Below are 20598 nucleotides of genomic sequence, written 5' to 3'. Positions count from 1 at the left end.
TGAAAAAATTTTATAATCCTGGAGTAGAGAAGTCCCCTCTATGCATCAAACTCTAGAAGGCACAAAAGATCAACTCAATTACATAAAAATTGAAAAAATTTCTGCAACATATGAAACATTTCTCATAATTAAAAAAAAACCTATGTGGCAAAAAAAAGACAAACGACAAACGGGGGGGGGGGGGCACCTGGGTGGCTCAGTGGTTAAAGCCTCCAATTCTTGGTTTCAGCTCAGATCACGAACTCAGGGTTTCGAGATCAAGTCCCACATTGGTCTCTATGCTCAGTGCCAAGTCGGCCTGAGACTCTCTCCCCCTCTGCCCGTCCCCTGCTTGTGCACACACTCTAAAATAAAATCTTCAAAAAAAGAAGACAAATGACAAACTGGGATACACCTCAACAGCAAGGACTGATTCAGACAATGCCTAGAAATTGGTAAAAAGCCCAATCATTCAATACAAAAATGCACGGAGGGTATGCCCAGAACATTCATCCGTGCAACATTTATTAAGCATTTACTATGTGCCAAATACTTCTCTAGGTGCTGGGGATATAAAAGTTAAATATTCCTGCCCCAGAGAACTTACATTTAAATAAGGGTAATCTGATGAATGAAATAAAATACATTTTATCAGACAGTGATAAGCCCGCGGAGCAAAACCACACAGGGAAAGCGGAGCGGGAGAGCCGGGCGTGGGGTGGAGGCTGCGCCTGTACGGCCGCCTCCGGAAGATGCCATGTGAACAAGCCCTGAAGCAGGTGCGGCCGTGAGAGCCTCTCGGGGGGAAGGCCAGGCCAGGGAAGGGGCGAGCGAGTGCGAAGCCCCCGAGGCTGGAGCAGCAGCGTGTTCAAGAGGCAGAGGAGGCAGGATAAGGTCAGAAGAACGGGATGGGGCACAGGCAGGCAGGAGTGCGTCAGTGCTACTGATGAGCTTTTACTCGGAAATGGGTTCGGAAACACGGCTTCATCTCACACCCAGCAGAGGGCACTGCCAGCGCCGCACCTACCGGCCGAGGTGAAAGCGGCACGGGCACACACACGCGCACGCACGCGCCACGGGAAGACTCGTACACACAGCTGCTTGTACCAGCAAAGAACTACAAAGCGCTACAAGCACAGATGTCTATTAGTACCAGACTGATGGCATAAATGATGATTCGGCGAGGTGAAGGATTAACCACTGATAAAAAATGAGGAGGAAGCTCTCCTCTTTAGGTACTGACTGGGAAGGAGCTCTACAATAAATTATTAAGAGATCAAGAAGAACATCAGTATGCTTCCAACTGTGTTTCTAAAAAAGGGTTAAGAGTGTCTTTGAACTTGCTTGTGTATGCACAGAATCTCCGACATGACCTACAAAAACTAATAGTTGTATCATTAGTGGTGGTTGGTGGGAACTGGTCAGGTGGCACTAAATCCTTCCTACAGATTTTGATTTTTAAACCGTGTAAATGTATTTCCTATTCAAAAAGGAAATAACTTAGTTCAAAATGTTGAAGTCCCTCTACTGCAGCCTATCTCAATACCCAAGGCCCGGTCCGATCCGGCTCTCTAACCCTGCCAGGGCCCAGCAGGCATGGGAAAGCCAGCCGCCTTCCTCCGGGAGGCTCACCTCTATGGGGATATAAAGCATGAATCCCGGCTCTCCTGTGTGAGTCATGCTCATCACCCGGATGCCATTCGCGTAGCCCACACTCATCTCCTGTGGAAGCAAAGGGAGAAGTTGAGTATGGAGACTCTACAGAGGAAGTGAGCACTCCGCGTTTGTTAAAGTGATGACCACCTGACGTAAACCCCTCTCATTAGCTCTGCACCCTCTGTTTGAGCCTAAAGGACATGTCAATGAAAGAAACGCATCCTCAAAGTGGTCTGTTTCCAAGTACTGGGGTCACCAGGGATGGAGTACTGTCTCGCAGTCTCTCTTCTGATGAATACCACCATTTCAGGAGGGCCAGCCAAGCTGCTGGTGGGAAGTGGAGGCAAAGTCTTTACAAGCATGAAACATTTCTTTTCACAAAATCCTGCTAACGGTTTGTTAAGTTTAGTCAGGGGCATGAGGAGCAACGAAGACCAGGTAAATGTCTTCTCCGGGGGATCTGGCAAGTCCTGGGCACCTGTCCAACAAAAGAGGACACCTGATGGCCACAGAACACAGTGCACCTGCTTCTCTGGGGTCAGAGGCTGGCCTTCTGATGCTCAACATGTGTTTACGGCGGCTCAGTTACCTAACGGGCCTCTGACACAATCGCTGTTCTCATCCTGGAAGTGGCAGGTCCCAGATGGCACCGTAGCAAACTACTCCCACGGGGAGCCCGACACGCTACTCTGTAGGCTCACGCACGTGGGTCCCTCGTGCAGGAAGCAAACCGTGCAGGCGAGGGTCTGCTGATGCCTACCGGTCAGCTTTCTGTTGCTTTCCCTCCGCCATGAAGAAAAAACACTGTACAGTCAGTAGGCGGATCCCAGCCTGGGTCTGAACTCCCCAGAGCCTCCGTCAGTACCCGTCCCCCAGCTGTTTGTGACAGGTTACCAAACCACGGGTCTGTCTGGACCTCTCTCAGCAGTATTCAGTTGCCATTTCTTTTACTCAGTTACAAGTTGCTACTGTTGCCAAATATAAGAAACTTCCATAAGCTCTTCAGGGATTCACCTAGACTGCGGCTCCCTAGAGATGCCAGGACACAGAAGGTACCCTGGGAAGGGAAAGGGGGAAGCACTGCATGGAGAGAGGGCACCTGAATGTTTTGGCATCCGTGTCATAATCCTTTAACTTACAAAATTTAATCCACTGCTACACAAAGCAATAAATATATAGGGCTGATAATCAGAGAAGTTAAATCCATTTGAAAGATATCCTAATGCTTACTGAATAGGGAGACCTGGAAGGGTGAAAAATAAATCAATTTACTCATTTTGTTTGCTTAATGAAAACCACAACACCCTTTGTGGGCACTGATGCTGTAGTAAGAACATGTAATTGCCAGCCCTGTAAAAGAAATAATCCCTACTCATTTAAAAAACTAAAACTTTATTAGCACCCACCTTGCAAAACAGACTTGGGAAGTGGTCTGGAGTCATAGGGGCGTAGGACAGCTCAGACAGCACATCCACAGCTCGGGGACCGATCAGATTGAGGGCTAAACAGAAAAGAACAAGAGATGCCAGTCCAGGTGACAGGTGAGCCCAAGAGCAAAGTCTGTTTTGGACTTGCTCCCTTACTGCCAGGCCTGGGTGTTGAGACCATGACAGCAACCCTTTGCTCAGGCAACCCAAGGGCGGACAGAGAGCACCTCCATTCTGGCAAACACACCCCTCGACAGGCCTGCTAAGTGCAGCTCCTGCCTGCTGGTGAGCGGACAGCGCCCCACAGCCTCCTCGGCCACGACACTGGGGTCGTGCGACCACGTCCTGGCCCATGACAGGAGCCTGCTTCCAGGCCTGGCCATGAACTCCCTGCACAGTTCCCACTGCCTCCCTCTTCCCAGTGCTGCCACGGGACGGGAAGAGCCCACTCCCAAATCTGCACCCGGAGGAGAGCCCTGAGGAGAGCCGCCCAACCACCCTGGAGTCCATCATGTGACGGCAGCTGGTGGTAACCGCACGTCAGCCATCCTCACGGGCTAGACAGCTTTGCTCCCACAGTCTGCCAGTCTGGTGGCAAAAAGGAAAACGTGGTTGGTGCCATGATGAATTGGCAGTGAGGGCCTGTTGGGGACAAGGGCAGGTGTTAGTGAAGTGGGAGGGGCAGGCCTTAAACCGAGAATGTGGACGTGGGGGGGGCCTGCTCCCCCACAGGACTGCTGAGGAGGAGATGATCAGGAAATTAAGTCATCCCCAAAAATTATTCACTCACTTAAAAAAAGCTAAGGGGAAATTTTGAAGAAAATAATACTTAAGCAATAAATTAAAAAATACTTTTCTGGGCACCTGAGTGGTGCAGTTGGTTGGGCATCCGACTCTTGATTTCATCTCAGGTCACAATCTCAGGGTCGTGAGATCAGGGCCCATGTTGGGCTCAGTGCTCAGCATGGAGTCTGCTGATACATCCTTTTTTTTTTTTTTAAGATATTATTTATTTGACAAAGAGAGACACAGCGAGAGAGGGAACACAAGCAGGGGGAGTGAGAGAGGGAGAAGCAGGTTTCCCGCCGAGCAGGGAACCCGATGCAGAGCTCGATCCCAGGACCCTGGGATCATGACCTGAGATGAAGGCAGACACTTAACGACTGAGCCACCCAGGCGCCCCGATAAATCTTTTTTAAAGAGAGAGAGAGTGCATGCACGCCAGAGGAAGGAGGGGCAGAGGGAGGGAGAGAGAGAATCTCAAGCAGACTCCACGATGAGCCCGACGCAGGGCTTGATCTTCCAACCCTGAGATCATGACCTAAGACGAGATCAAGAGTCGGAGGCCCAACCAACTGTGCCACCCAGGTGCCTTGTCAGATAGACACATAAAATCTTAAAAAAAAAAAAAAAAACAACTTTCCCATTCATTCAACCAATATTTGCACTCCTCCATGCTGGCTACAGGGGATATAGCAGTGAACAAAACAAACCAAAACTAAAGCACAACTCACTCCACACCTGACAAAAACGTGGGTATTAGAGATCAATGTTGTGCGACCAGAAAACCTCTTGCACGCCTCTCACTCTGACCCCCATTTCTGAATGTCAAATAGAAGGCAAATGGAGAAGACAGACCTGGACAGGCTGGCCTTTTCCTGTGCAGCTGACCCCAGAGGGCCCACTTACCGGTGTATTTCCAGGTGACGTCCTCCAGAAGCAGGTTGCTGTCTTCCGGCATGTGTTTCTTAAGCCAGGCCCAACAGTGGACCTGCTGGTCGGTGGGGGAAATCATGAAGAAACTGAAAGGGAGACAGACAGTAATCAAAGCCAGGCAGCAGAGAAAGGGTCAGGAAGCAGGCAGGTTAACTCATTTCAAAGCAACCAATGAGCAGCAGACCAGCAAGTGGACTCCTAGCTGTCAGGGGGCCAGCAGCGCCGCATTCCAGGCTCTACCACGTAAGGACAAAACAGATTTGGGCTTCCTGTTGGTGCCAAGAGGGCATACAGACCTACTACTGTAAGCGAATGTCTCCGCCCCTAAGGTGACTGCTCTGTCACATGGAGTTTTATATCATCTGGGCTGGTTTCTTCTCCTTGCCTTTCCTTGTGATTTCCGTTTGTACTGCACTGCCAATCAACAGGCCATGAGTGACAGAAACCTCTCTGTCCTCGGTGTAACTGGGTTTCCCGGCGCTCGGCTCTGCTGAGTGGCGTGGGAGGGCGGCCGCGGGCCTCACCTGCGCTTGCCCAGGCGCGCGATGCTGCAGTCGTTCTCGTAGCCCCCGCCCTGGTTGAGCATGCCGGTGTGCACGATGTGGCCCACGGGCACATCCAGGTCGTTGGAGAAGAGGTACTGTAGGACTTCCAGCGCCTGGTCCCCGGTGGACTGCAGGGTTAGGGGACAAAGCAGACAGCGTGAGCACCAGAGCACGTGGCCGGGTGACACCGTTTGACGGGCGGCATGACTTGCTGATGAGACTCCCTTCGTCAGTCCCCGTGCAACCCTGCCTGCGGATTTACTCCACCACAAGAAGCTCTAGAGAAAGCTAGCTCTTGAGCTGAATGGTAAGTGGGCCTCTGCAAGCAGATTACAACCCAGAAACAGCTAAAAATTTAGAAAAATGCTATAATACAGATAAAACACTAAAATATACCACAGTCCTTACAAAAGCAGTTTTAAAGTAACAGATGAAAAACGGGGCATTCAATGAATATGCAAAGGTTCCTAATCTCTTCTTTTGGTTCCCAAGCACTTACTGTTATTTCAAACTTTGTGAAAGAAGACATGTCAATGACACACACAGCTTCTTTGCAGCACTTGACTTCAGACTCCACAATGTCAAACCAGTCTGGCTTGTAGAACGTCTTGCTCTGCTCCAATGCCAGGAGGTCTGTGGACCAGAAAACAACAAAAGGAAGAGAGAAAAGGAGATTTATATTGCGGACCCTCCATGTATAGCTTAGTAGAGTGTGACAGGTTTTTCTTACTTATTCTTCTAGGAACACATTCTAGCTATAATACATTTTAAATGGGTTTTATTGGTTCTTAAAGCATAAAGGAAAAAAATGAGAATGGCCCTTTTTACCCTTGTCTGGTGGCACAAAGTACTTCGGCCTCTCAAATCCATGTTTCTCCATCCACCTGGCTCCTTGTGCATCCAGCCGGTCATAGAGAGGAGAGGTGCGTAACTGCCTCCCGGTCTGGAAGTCCCAACGGGGAACCTTCAGATCATACAGGAGAGCTGGAACAGATAAGGACAGTCTCTTCTAGCCCATACCACAGGGCAGAGAACACAGCATCCACGAGATTCGGGACTTGCTCCTATTCACAAGAGCACGCTCTCCAGGCTAACAGGGCCTAATCCGGAAACAGTACCCCGTGTAACAAGCCGGCTCCAAAAGAAAGACTCATGCTGCAAGAGCTGCTATCATCCCTCCATGCTTACACAGCTGTGAGTCACAGAACAGCTCCAGGTCTCTGTTCACAATCATCGTTTCGAATCAGTAGGCAGAAACAACGGGAGGACGCTCAGACTTCCACAGCAGAGAGGAAGGCTGCATGGCCAGAGCACCCGGGGAGCGACAACGTGTGAAAACATGGTGCGTGCTTCCTTACAGGACCCGAGTCGCTGAGACCTCAGAACTGTTACAGACCTCTCTCTCTGGCATCTAACCTGCTTCCCAAGTGAAAGGGCACACAGCATACCCTGATTTGGTGGCTCTGAAATCGGACAGGTTGCATAGTCCTGGCCCAGTGACATATTCACATAACAAAGCTAGGGTCAGAATTTATTTCTCCTAGGGTCTAATCTGCAACAGCAAGATGTAAAAATAGCCAGAGTGTGAGCTCGAGTCCCTTGCACAGAGAAAACCTGACCTCACGGCATTCCACACAAGAGGGACGGCGGGGTGGGGAGGAGGCTGAGAGATTCAAGAGAAGGAAGCCACGCTGCTTGCCTTATCTTGTGATGATTCTTCAGTCTCCTCTCACACTTAAGGTCCTACTTACCCTTTCCCTACTTTCTGTCGTGCCTGCGATTCCTGTTATGTGAGAATCAGAGGCGGCCACCATAAGTGTCATGTCATCAAGGAGAAACTTAAGCTCCATTATGATTTGCACAGGTTCTAAAGTAACTATGGCTGGAGAAGTCAGGACTTATAGCAGTTCAACATTTTAACCAAAATAATTGTTAAAATTAAAGAACCTTAGTGGCCACCCACACTGCTGCCAGGCCCTCTGTCTCCCACAGACGGTTCTCTGCCCCAGGCTAGAAGTGAGCACACAGGTGCTGAAGGTTATCCGTTATCCAAAAGCCTCATCGTGAATGGAACCCCCTGCTACTAAACCAACAGTTCACTGTTAATCAAGAATGGTGCTCACAGCCAATGTAGAGACTTGGCTGTGAGCATAAATATGCCCCAAATATTTAGGAATATTTTGGCAAAGTCTCAGAACAATTGTTCCTCAGTACAGGGCAGTGAAATGACAGTCTGATTTGGTTCAATTCCTGATACAAAAGCTGACCCTAAGGATTTACTAGAAAGTAAATCAGAGACAAGGTAGAGTACCAAGTTAAAATGAAGAGGCCTTCAAAGCTGGACGGAAGAACAAGGAGAATGAAAACGTATGTTTTGTATTTACACGAGAAGTGGTTTCCTATCTTGTTAGCACGTAACAGTTAATGACAAAAATCACTAAGAGAAGCTTGAAGCTCTGAGAATAACATGGCAAATTCTCTGCCCTGGAAAGCAAATCATGATCTCAGAGATCAAGTAGGGAGTGAGAGCATTCACCTGGCACGGGGACTTTTGCAGGCACAGTGGAAAGCAGACAACCCTAGGCATCCACAAGGAGCTGCCGAGGGGAGGTGGACAGCAACTACCACCCAGAAGGCCTATTCTTCCTAGCCCCAGAGGTAAATAAAAGACGATATACTAAAGAGAAGGTTCCATAAATACCACACGGGGCCTAATGCCTCAACCAAACATCAGAAGCTTGACTCGGAGCAATTTTTAAACAACTGCCCCTCAGATTGATCAAAGAGGCCCCAGGGAAGACACCTTCAACGAGGCGCAACTGGGACTGAGCTCCACTCACGCATGACTTCCATGACCCGGTGGCGCAGAAAGGTGCGGCTGCTCTGGAGGGCTCCAAAACGCTTCAGGTCCAGCTCCCAGATGTTTTCGGATGGGTAACCGTGCACCATCCATTCAGCGAGGTACCTGTTTAGATGTGGGGGAAGTTGCTAGACCTCGGATGGGACACTCTCCTAACTGTACGAGGAATCAAGAACCAACAGAAACATCCCATCTTGTCACAGACTGGCTGAGAAATTCTGGGCAATTTCCTTAACTTTTCTGAACAATCATGGATCCATCTATTGTTCTCAAAACCACTGATGATTTTAGCTCTAATAAGATTCCCAGAAAGTGCTATAAAACAAGCCACATCTATGAAAAAAGACTAAAATATACAAATGTACTCTAATTTATCCATCCAGTGGTTTTTTTCTGGAAAACTCTCAGAGGTTATACAACTATCTGACCACATCTCAGCTCCAAACACTTTTGGTAACTCCTCTTCCATAAGAGTTTTCAGAGCCATTCTACAAGTCACTCAAGAAAAATGGCCTCATGAATAAAAATTTAAAAATTTAATTGTGATAAAATACACAGAACATAACAGAACATAGAATAAAACAGAACAAAAGAGAACATAAAATTGACCATCTTAATCATTTTCATGTGTGAGGTTCAGGGGGCATTAAGTACTTCAACACTGCTGTGTGACTGTCACCACCATCATCTCCAGAACTCTCCATCTTCCCCAACTGAAACTCCCTCCGTGAGGCCAGCAGTCCTTCTCCACTCCGCTGCCCCAGCCCTGGCAGCCACCCCGGCACTCCAAGTAGCTCAGAGAAGTGCAACTACACAGTACTTGTCCTTTCTGACTGGCTGATTTTAATTAGTATGTAATTTTTAAAAAAGACTTGTATTACTCAGCATGATCGTAGGTCTCACTCACAGTACTTACTGTTTCCAAACTCAAATGTACTCAAAGGATTAACATTTGTAACCATGCAAAAGCCAAAAACTACATCTCAGGGGCTCCGAGACTAATTCCAAAGAAGAGTTCCCAAAACATTGTGCACAAAGACACTTCTGGAATATCCCACGGTGACTACTTTGAAGGGGACAACTCTCAAATTATGTGTACCTCCTCATTATTAACATACCAGATTACATACATCCATTACACGCCACATTAGCAACAGGGAACTCTAGGAAGGAAGCACCCAGCAAGCAGGGTCTGAGCAAGGAAGACTTACCTTCCAGCCCCTCCACCAAACGAAAGGCCAGCAGAGTTCATTCCCGCCAGCACAAAGTAGCCCTGAACTGAAGGAGACTCGCCCATGATGCACCTCATGTCTGGGGTGAAGGTCTCGGGGCAGTTCACCAACTTCAGGATCTCCAGAGTCTCCAGGTCTGGCACGCGACGCAGGAGGGAACTCAGCAGGGGCTCTGAGCCATAAAAACAAAGTCAAACACAGGCCTCAGCTTTAGGGAATTCAAACTCATCCGTTCCTTGTGTTTCCCGACTCCCGCTCCTCTTAGAAAATCTCCTGGAAGAGGCTTTCTCAGATGAGCCAAACGGGCCCTGAGCAGAAACCGTGCTGGAATTAAGGGACAAACCTACAAAGTGCTTGGCATACAGAGAAAAAAGACACTCTTTAGAAAGACCAGGAGCTGTGGAAGGGCACACAACACACGGGAGGACAGGTAAGATTTCCAAGGGATCGGTACTTGGGGAAAAGCTCTTCCGCGGTACCCGAGGAGACATGTAATCAAAGCAAGGATTTCCTAAGTTGGAACAGCTGCGAAAGACAGGTCCCCAGCCTGTTTGAAAGTCAGCCCGTCATCTGGGAATTATTCCACGGGGACACTGGCAACAGATGAAACCAGACTGAAGCTGGCTGGTGGGTACACAGAGGGTTCTGTATACTCTTCTCTCTCCTTTTAAGTGTCTGAAATCTCCCACAATAAAAAGTTTACTTTTAAAAAACGCCCATTAAGGGTGGGAGGGGAAACTCTTCATTATAGACCCCTTCATATCTTTGGAATCTGGACCCTGGGACTGTATTAACTATCCAGGAAATAAAAATAAATTACAAAATCAAGTAGCATATAAATACCTAATCACTATGATGTACACCTAAAACTAATACAGTATCATAGGTCAATTGTTCAATAAAAACAAAAACCAACTAAAAGACCGTATTAACAAAACAATTCTGCTTTCTAAAAATTTCTTCAGTCTTACATGCTGTCCTACAAAAAGGTTTCCTCCTAGCCTAGAATTTCAGCAGTGGTTTTAGATAATACGCCAGAAGTCCCTTAACCAAGATCTTCGTCCCCAGAATCTGCTACCCATAACTGCAGCCTTAGGCAAACTGCAGGCTGCCCTCTGTAAGCACCTCATGGGGCTGTTAAAAAGATCAAAGAAGGAACTCCTTGAAAATGCTTCAAAAAAGATAGCATCTTAGACAAACACAGGGCGTTATAGTTATCCTCTAGCTCGCACACCAAAGTGATCCCAGTCTTCCTGCAGATTCTGAATCTCCAGCTGGTTCTTGCCCTCAGTGAAGATTGGCTTCGGGTTCTTCTCAAAGCCCCCAGACAAGATGCCACCCTGCCAGTTCCGGATATAAATTCTTCCATCAGCATCCACAATAGCTAAGGAAGAGAAACAACAAGGGAGTGGGGGACAGAAGAGAAAAGCAAGGTTTAGAGGTAGGCCAGCTTTCTAAATGGACAGAAAAAGCAGAACAAAGACACCCGTTATTGGCTTTATTAGCGAAAAAGCATCCAGTGAACGCAGACCTTTCGAGGTCGTGGGGGTGGGGGATCTGCCCCCTCAGATTTAGAGGGGACCCTGTTTCCCTGATCAGCTACCTAGAAGCTCTGACTGGTGCTCGCAACCAAACTACGGAACTGCCGCAGTGCCACACGAAAGCCTAGCAGAACCGGGGGACCGCGAGCCCATTCTCGGGGTTGAGACCTTCCAGGAGATGTCAAGCCCTCTCCTGTGGCACTCAGGGTCGTGGAGCAACCTGACTGTAGCTTACCTAGAACCTGTCTGCAACGTATGCCATTCAAGTCAAAAACTCCAGGTTACATTCCAAATTCTCAATGTGGACCTCTGTGTGGGACTGCAATTAGCTTACAAAACAAACCAAAAAATTGCTTCAGTGGAATGTCTGTTTTGTCCATCCTTTCATAAAGAGTTCTTAGAGAAAAGGTAGAACTGGGTCAGCCTCCCCGTAACACGCTCCAGAAGAGACGAGACTCTCTGGAACACAGTCTATCCTGAGCAGAAAGTCTTCCTTTTCAGAGGACAGGACAGTGGCAAGGAAACACGATTAAAAACAAAGTGTAAGTCCTCACTCGGTGTATTGCTCCGCAGAGGGGTCTCCAAGGGGCGAGTCAGAAGGTAGAAGTGTTCGCAGGCATGTAACGGGATACTAACCGGCTCCTCGTTGGACAGACCCAGCTCGTATGCCCACTACAAACAGAGAGATTGATCCGTGGGTGCGAAGAGGAACAGAAAGACAAATGAGCATATTCAGCCGCTTGCAGGAGTTTAACTGCAAGCGGCCTGTGTGTGCTCTTGCCCCAACGTGAGGCATGGGAAGCCAAGGTGCAGACTGCTTTAGTTATGTGGATGGGGAGCAACAGGTCCTTTTTAAACCATAACAATTATTCTTAGACCAAAGAACAAGAGATTCAGCAACCAATAAAAGGAGCTCACTGGGGGGCAAGTGATGCCCTGTTAACAAAACGCCTGGCCTCGACTACAAACCCCAGATCCCGTCATATGTGACGTCTGCAAGGCAAAAAGTACCCCTAGGTCAGGAGAAGCAGCTTAGTGTTCCTAACTGAATCCACACTCCTGACACAAAAAAATAGCCCCATGCTTTATTTGCTAGGCTGCAGGATGAAATGAAACACCAGAGGAGACCCAACGCCAAGGATTTCTGTCAATGCCCGACCATTTCACAGACTTCCTGGCACCCTTTAACCCAGGGTGGAGGAAGGAAAAGGTCATCACTGGTGCTCCTCTCTGAGGACTAGCTACAGGCCTCTGATTTAGAATACAAGAATTCTGAGTTTTTAGTCCAAAGAAGGAACAGGTGGTCCCTGACGTCTGCTTAATTCATCACAGTATTAACCTTACATCTCCATACCTAAAATCCCAGAGGTAAAAGTGAAGTGATAAAATCAGTGACCCAGTACTGTTGCTAACCTACCTGACCAGCACAGTTGACAAAATACTGGCACTCGATCTGTCCTTTATCTGTCTCCACACCAGTAACTTGACCTTTCTTGACCATTACATGAAGAATGCTGGTCCGGTCATAGATCTGAACACCTGTTCCAAGGTAAAGAAAGAGTTGGTGAATCCATCCTCTGATGGCCCAGAATTAAGGCCTCTGCAGCAGATTCTCAACCCCCGAGAAATGCTGAAAAAGCCAAGTCAGTGTTTTATTTAAAAAAAAAAACAAAAACTCCCAGGAACCACATCCTAAGACTGTGTCAATGGGCCTATTCCAAGACTGAAAACAGCAGACGACTTTAGTACACAACTCAATTCCAGGAATCATAAAACGGGCAGGGGAGAAAAAGTTCAAATAAGGCATCTTAAACCCTAAACCACCCACACCGGGAATCAGTTCATCCAAAGTACAGAGCACCTTGGACACTGGTTAGTCTTCCCCTCATTCATTCCAACCCCAGGACATGACCAGCTGTGGATTCAGTCCACGCTGTGTCTTCTGACCTTGGAGCTTCTCATGTTGGGCGGGGGGGGGGGGGACGGGGGGGACGGGGGGGATTCCCATAAGCTTGAAGTGCACTGGTCAGTACTAAAAGCAGTTCCTTAGAACTTTAATAAGGGAAATGTGGCCCTGAGGAAACCCATTTATTAACAGAGGGTATATTCAAACAAACACTCTAAGAGCCAGCGTTCAACAACGGAAGCCGAGCTTGCGTCACTGCCGGCTGTGACACCTTCTTCCGTAACCTCTTCCTTCTTCACCCAGAAACCTGCTTACCATTTTGGGAGGCAGCACTTGCCAGGGCAAGAGCCACGTCAGCAGAGGACACTACGGCATCCTCGGGAACATGCATGGCCCCCACCAGGTCGTGCACGTTGAGCAGAGGGTGAAGTTCGGCGACTTTCTTGGGGGAGATGATCTCAGAAGGGATACCTATGACGCTGCCGCAGAACACAAGGGGACAATGACATGCATGGCCCTCTGGCAGACGTCAGTCTGACAGGAGCATCGGGACAGGCTTCTGGCCTCATACGTACTTCAGCCTTGAGTTGATGCGCTTCAGGGAGATCAGCCGGTCCTGAGTTTGGGCCAGAAAGACCGAGCCTGTCCTTATGTAACCTGTAAGGAAAACCAGCCCAGACTGAGCAGCCCAGGCCTCCTGCGGGGCCAGGCGGGCGAGCCCACTAGACTACAAGTTCGAAGAGCGGTGAGGAGTCCTGGCACTGCCACCATCCAGACATCCTCAGCTAGGATTTGGGGAGGATTGAGTGGGATTTTCATGTACATCTTAAATAATCACTCTTAAAATAAACACGAGAGCTACTGTTGCTACAAAGCCTTTTGGAAGGGAATGTACCCCAAAACCCATCTTCCTCCCCATGGTTTTGGTGGGAGTGTGACCCCCGATGCAGGCCACTCACAACATCGGTGCGGGGCTGGACCCCCCCACACCTCCCCGGCAGAGCCAGGGGGCATGTGGCCGAAGCTCAGCCAATCAAACCCTCCCGGGATACTGGGTCTGGAGCAAGCAGGTGAATGGCTGGAGGCTCATCATCTCAGGAGCAGCGGCGTCCTGGCCAGATGGGCCGTTTCCCGAGGGGCTGCCTGCCGTGGGTCCCCCCAGTCCGGCCTCCACGCTGCCTCCTCCAGCTTGCAGCCTCCTGCCAACTCGACTGGCTCCGAAAGCCTTCCAACAAACTCCTTTTTGCCCCAGCTGGCCGGAGTCGACTCCTGCTCTTTGCAATCAACATACCTGACACAACCTTGATTACGCTTGGGTCAATGACAATCTTCCTAACATGCAGTGACTCTCAGTTCTGATAATGAAAAAGCTTAATCAATCAGGGTATTTTTTTTAAAAGGCAGCACAGGACGGTCACTTAGATGTTTTTCTCATCTCTTTTGAAATCATCAGGTAAATATGCCCTTCGCTGACATGACAAGAATGTCTCCGTTTGGAGAACTGAAATTTCAGAGACTGGTTTTTAAAAACTGTAGACAGACCAGGCCAGTGCAGTGATCGTGGCCAGTGATGTGGGGGCTTATCACACTCTGAGTCTCACCTGCAGACAAAGGCTTGAGCAGTCACTTCCCACTCACTACCAAACAGTCCCCCTGGGAGGACAGGGCCACTATGCACGAAGCAACGTAACATATCACGGCACACACGAGGTCAAATCATGCTCTTCCAAACAGAACCACCTGCCGTAACAAAAGCCTATCGCCAGTTCACAAGAATAACAGTCTACTGTTTTCCCACAGAGGCCTTGTAAAGTTTGGTCTAGAGCTTTCTGACATAAAATTTGCTTTATTACAGGTTCAAAGCAATAAAATAGAACTCTTAAGTTCAGTAAGAAAAGAAGGTAGACATCTGATACTAAAAAACAAGTCAGAAAAGAAATATGAATGGCCAATAGACCTATGAAATAAAGTTTAACTGAAAAAGATGCAAATTAGAATCTGCTAACTTTTTCCATCTCTCAGATTAGTAATAATGAAAATAATACCCAATGCTGGGGCACCTGGCTGGCTCAGTCGGTAGAGCATGTGACTCTTGATCTCGGGGCCATGAGTTTGAGCCTCGTGTTGGGCGTAGAGATTACTTAACAAAAAAAGTAGAATGAGAAATAAAACAATATGCAATGTTGAGAAGACTCTAAAGAAATAAGCACTCCCATATACTGGTGGTAGGAAGGGGCATCTCTTTTGGAGGATGATCTGGCAATACCTATCAGAGTTGAAAATATGAACACTTTTTGCTCAAATTATCAACGTTCTAGAAATCTATCCTTTAGAACTAGCAATAGAAAACAAATATATACTGACAAGGATCTGTACTGCATCATTATAACAACAAAAAAGGAACTATAAACATCAGGTAATGGGAAATGGATAAAAAAACTGCACATACTATGGCAACTTCCTCTGCAGTTATAAAAAGCAGAATTTTTTAAAGATTTTATTCATTTATTTGAGAGAGAGGGAGGGCAAGCATGAGTGGGAGGGGCAGAGGGAGAGAGTGAGAGAAGCAGGCTCCCCGCTGAGTAGGGAGCCCGATGCGGGACTCGAACCCAGGACACCAGGATCATGACCTGAGCCAAAGGCAGACGCTTGACCAACTGAGCCACCCAGGCGCCCCAAAGCAGACTTATTTATATGAGCTAATTTAGAGAGCCCTCCATAACACACTTATATTTAATGATTATTAAATGTTTTTGTATTAAAGGAAATAAGAAATAAACATGTAGCAGAGAAGCAATTACCAAAACAAAAGATGGTACAAAAAGTATATGATAAAGTGTTAAGCAAAAAGCACCAACAAAAGGTAATGCAAACTTTGGAGAGACAAAATCCGTGTGGACTTCCGGATGAAGTAGTGATGTGTCAGAATATTAAAGGAGCGAACATACACCTCACATAAATGCACTGTCTTCTGAGGATGAGCGCTGTCATATCGGGAAATCCAGGTTGTACATATGTCACGTGTCTTTAAGTCTCAAAAGCAGTCCACTGACCGGCCCCTGCGCGTCCTGCCGGATAACAGAATCCTCCATCGGGGGACCCCACGTCCCCTTTTCACTGCACCACGGCTGAACTGCAATGGGGGTGACAGACTGAGGGTGATCCCCGGACTCTCCCTTGCCTGACTTCCTCGCTGCCCGGCAAGCATCAAGGAGATACCAGGCCCAAAAAGGCGTTCCAGATGGTGACCCAGAACTCAAGTGAGACAAACTTAGCTTACAGACAAGAGGCCTACGACTCGGGTTCCTCCAGCATCCAAGCAGGTGAGCAATGCAGGGCTCGGCAAAGCACTAGCCGAACCAGGGGACCGCAAGGAAGTCAGCAGTTCCAGCTCGGGGCCCCTTAGGTGGGCCCTCTTCTGACTCAAACTCTGCTCACCACCCGATTCAAGCACCCGTCGCCACCAAATTAAATCCAACCAAAAGGGACTCGCTCCCGCCTGTCCTGCATGTAGCAGGCATCCTCCCTGACAAAAGCCAGAGGTGGTGAGGCAGCAGGAACGCCTTCTACTATCTTCACTCAGAGTCCTCGCCTCTCTGAAGGAAGCCTGGCCACGTGACAGGTGACCGTGGGGGAGTCAGGCTCATCTGCTGGGCGGGGACCAGGGCGAGGCAAGTGAGACGCCCGCTCTCGGCACCGAGCCGGGGCAGGGCCAGCCTGGGAGCCCTGCTTATGTGCTCGAGGGCTACAGCCCCTTCCTTCCCCTCCTCTAGCTCCTCTCCTGGCATCTCCTCTCCCCACGAACACAGCTACCCAATCCCAGTTCCCAGACGTTCAGTCTTAATCGAGGACTTACACACAAGGACACTTCGCCAGAGCAGGAATCCTATGAAGGGGAAATGCTATAAAACCTCAGCCTGTCATCAAAATTTCCAATACTTCAAATCTCACCTTCCCAACGAGAACCGTGTCACGGGTCACATAAGGTCTGAGCCGGCCAGCAAAGGCGACCATCCACTGTGTTTACGCTGTGACCCCCGGCAGGGCCGCCTCAGCGGGCGAACAGATCAGGCTACCATCCTTGTCAGGATTAGCCTGGAATTACCTGTGATCTGAATTATGCGGGTCTTCAAAAGAGCAACCCTGACGGACGGGGGCGTCCTGAATTTCATCACTAGGCCCCGCTACTCCCCCGGGACATTTCCCGTGGCCACCAAACGGTTTCATCAGCCACGACGCGAGGCTCGCCCCTGGGCTCCTGGCCGATGCATCACCTGACGACACGCTCACAGACACGCTTCTAACTTGTGATCGTGCGGGACCTCCCCATGGCTCAGCCTTCCCCTTCTCCTTGCTCCGGTCGTACTTAGCTCACGATTCCCTGGGTTCTTTTCCCTTGCTGACACGCATAAGGGGTAACCTCCGTTTAAGCTTTTCAGTCAGAAGAGGCCTTCGGAGCAACTGGTGAAATGCAGCGGGTCAGACCACGATTTCACCATCAAGCACCGAAACGGAAGTATGTCCTTGGCTTCTTCGTTCAGGAGCCAAGCGTGGCCACTTGCTAGACTTCAGTGAGTGAAATAATAGGAAATGGCCCGGGAAGCCTTTCCTATCCTGAGAATGATAGGCTCTGGAAAGGATCTGGGACAAGGACGGAATCCCCTCGGCGGGTAGGGAAACTGGAGACAGCCCAGCACGCCAACAGACTTGCCCCAGGAAAGACCCTGGCGACTGGCAGAGCCCGGACTAAGACTCAAGCCCTGACCACCAGGTTGGCAGGCTGACGCGGCGTCGGGCCACACACGGCACGGAGCACCAGAGTCTGGGGCACAGGCGGACCAGTAAATGGCGGATTACCTGCTTACCTGTCTGGATCCCGGTCTCTTGCTCTAACTGGTGGTAGAGTTTGTTGGAATAGTCTGCCATCTTCTGCTCGATGGTCAAGTGCCTGGCGGTGCTCAGGATACCAGCACAGAACCTCGTAGAGCCGGCAGCCAGCCTGCAGGATGCATCCAAAATGCTATCAGGTACACTCCCACAGCTGTGAATGCAACTAGTTCAAAGATCCTCACTACGGCATCGTGTGTCATATCAAAAGATGGAAGCAACCTACGTATCCACCGACACGAGCGGGACTGAACAGGCTGGAGGACCCCTCTACGATGGGATACTCTACACGGCCATAAAGAAAGGAACGAGAGAAAGCTTTTATGCAACAATACGGAACAACCCTAATGAAAAAAGCAAGGGGAGGGACGCCTGGGTGGCTCAGTCGTTAAGCGTCTGCCTTCGGCTCAGGTCATGATCCCAGGGTCCTGGGATCGAGCCCCACATCGGGCTCTCTGCTTGGCGGGAAGCCTGCTTCTCCCTCTCCCACTCCCCCGTCTTGTGCTCTATCTCTCTCTCTCTGAAATAAAATAAATAAAATCTTTAAAAAAAAAAAAAAAAAGAAAAAAGAAAAAAGCAAGGGGAGGGACATTGTTTAAGGTTCGCTACTAACTTGTATAAAAAAGAGAAAAAAATAATAAACGAATACCCGGGTACACATATACAAACTGACCGATACAGATTTGCTCTAATATAATGACTCGGGGAGTATCTGGAACGATACACAAGGAACTTAACTTGCCTCCAGCGAGGGAACCTTCCAGCTAGAAGTCAGGGGTGGGAGGCAGAATGTTCCCTGTACACTCTTTTACAATTTTCAATCTGACTCATGTACATGTATTGCCTATTCAGAAATAAATACAAAGGACGTGTTAAAGGTCATCCAATTTCTGGTAGGCAATAGAACAGAAAAGGGACATTAGGGGAAAAGTGAAGCAACGTGAACAGAGCATGAACTTCAGTTAATACTAAGGTATCCACACAGATTCACTGCATTTCACGGCGATCCCACCCTAAGATGTTCCTCCGAGGTGCGCACGGGACCCCGGCATACGGACCGCTGCACTACCTTCACGTCTGTTCTGTAAATCTACCACTGCTCTCGAGTGAGTGAGTTCGACGGGGAAAAGGAACAGAGATCAGGCAGGAGGTAGCCAGTTTCATCTCGGCTCACAGAGGAAGCTCCTGAGCCACGGGGTTGATGTCGCTGTGTGACTACAACGGAGAGGACAAGACGGTGAGGTGTGCCGTCACCCTGAAATGAAACGCACCCTCTCTAGAGACCTGGGTGTGCTGGAATCGGCCACCTCTGTCCAAGCCGGAAAACACGGGCGGTTTGCATCGCAAAACCGCATCCAGGTGATGTTGCCTGTCTGTGGTTCTTGTCCTGCGACTTAGCGCCAGTCAGCTTAGCTACTGGCGGGACAGCATTACCGGGAGGGGAGGGGCTGAGGGGAGCCCGCGCAGTCTGGTCCTTACCTGCCCTGCTCCAGAAGGACAATATCCTTCCACCCCATCTTGGAGAGGTGGTAGGCCACGGATGTGCCCATGATCCCACCACCACAGATGACCACCTGCGCCTGGGCAGGCAGGGCGACAGAATGCGCCTCGGCAGCTGACGCGCCGCTCCTCCCCGACGACCAGTTCTGCCATCCTCGGCCGGTCCTTTGTCTTCGGACCGCCGACAGCAGCCGGTAAAACATCACGTCTGCCAGCAGCTCGGCGCGGTGCTCTCACTCGGCTACGGCAGAGACCCCCGACATGCACACTAGACGGAGAAAGCAACCAGATTTCATTCCACGTACTGTACTCGGGGCACAGGGTTACTGAGAAAGGGAGAGGAGGCGCCAAAGAACGCTAATCATGCCCTCGGCCAGTGTCTGAGGCCCTGCGCAGTTCCAGACGCCCTGCCAGCTGCAGAGACAGCAGGGGACAACGAGGAGGACGGTCTTGCCTTTATGCACCTTTCATTAGAGACACAGAGAGTGAGTGGGTGTGTGAGTGTGTGTGAGGGTGCCTGTGGCAGGGGCGGCCCAGACACAGATAAAACAAGGAACAAGGCCGGTGTGCTGCAATACCCGAAGGCATATGTAAACTAGGACGGTCGGGAAGAAGGGGACGTCGGAGGAGACACCTGATGGTGACCGGGAATCAGCTGGATGCGTCTTCCGGACAGAAGCGCAGGCACGTACAAAGGCCCTGAGGGGAGGCCGACCCTGCGGAGTCCGAGCACAGAAGGGAGGCCAGTGTGCCCAGAGCACGAGGAGCGAGGCGGAGAGGACCCAAGACAAGGCTGGAGAGGGAGGCAGAAAGCAAGGACACACAGCGCTTGGGATGCCATCGTGACGAGCTGGGATTCTGCTCCGGGCGCAAAGGAAAATACTAAAGCACGGAATGAAACGATCAGATATGCTTTTCCAAGATCAGTCAGGCTCCGCGGCGGCGGGAAGTGGGCTGGAGAATGAGAGGAAAGGCAGGGCCGGGCAGCTGCTGTGGCAGTCCTAGAGGGAGGGCCTGGGGGCTGAGACCCGGACGGTGGCAGTGGAGTCAAAGCCACGGCTGGATTGTTCTGGAGGTGAAATGACAGAAATGACCTACCAACAAACGGGATGTTAAAATGGGGCAAGGGGAGAAATAAGGATGATGGCAGAGTTTCTGGGTTAATCAACTGGTGCCACTTACTACAGTGTGAAGGGCTAGGGATGGGGAGGGAGGCGGGGAAGGAGAGGGAGCGAGAGGGAGGCTGTGAAAGGGTGCAGGCGCGGGTGCGCAGACAAGCCAACGTTCCCCTCTGAGGGGTCAAGTGCAAGACGCCGGGCGGGCACGCACGGGAAAAGGTCAGGCAGCAG

At 49.7% G+C, this 20598-nt stretch overlaps 1 protein-coding gene across 5 annotated transcripts in view; it reads right to left on the bottom strand.

Moving 5' to 3' along the window:
- PDPR (pyruvate dehydrogenase phosphatase regulatory subunit) overlaps positions 1-20598 on the bottom strand; it is a 36509-nt gene that overhangs the window by 9522 nt on the left and 6389 nt on the right. For 4 of the 5 annotated variants that reach the window (XR_013444119.1, XM_078062531.1, XM_036088058.2 and 1 more), the window contains exons 2-16: positions 19229-19517; positions 17728-17861; positions 13438-13519; positions 13178-13341; positions 12374-12495; positions 11511-11628; positions 10650-10799; positions 9395-9587; positions 8164-8288; positions 6152-6307; positions 5823-5956; positions 5303-5451; positions 4752-4864; positions 3042-3136; positions 1612-1701 (exon numbers count right to left, since the gene is read on the bottom strand). Coding sequence is in view for 4 of the 5 variants with exons in the window: in XM_078062531.1 (XP_077918657.1) it covers positions 1612-1701; positions 3042-3136; positions 4752-4864; positions 5303-5451; positions 5823-5956; positions 6152-6307; positions 8164-8288; positions 9395-9587; positions 10650-10799; positions 11511-11628; positions 12374-12495; positions 13178-13341; positions 13438-13519; positions 17728-17861; positions 19229-19452 (2049 nt within the window). In the remaining variant the exon portion in view is untranslated. The remainder of the gene's footprint in view (positions 1-1611; positions 1702-3041; positions 3137-4751; positions 4865-5302; positions 5452-5822; positions 5957-6151; positions 6308-8163; positions 8289-9394; positions 9588-10649; positions 10800-11510; positions 11629-12373; positions 12496-13177; positions 13342-13437; positions 13520-17727; positions 17862-19228; positions 19518-20598) is intronic. The other variant, XM_036088060.2, reaches the window with a different exon arrangement.

The sequence above is a fragment of the Halichoerus grypus genome, chromosome 15 (assembly GCF_964656455.1).
Source record: "Halichoerus grypus chromosome 15, mHalGry1.hap1.1, whole genome shotgun sequence".
NCBI classification, from domain to species: Eukaryota; Metazoa; Chordata; class Mammalia; order Carnivora; family Phocidae; genus Halichoerus; species Halichoerus grypus.
The sequence above is the reverse complement of the archived record's forward strand: the minus strand, read 5'-3'. Positions and strand labels throughout refer to the sequence as shown.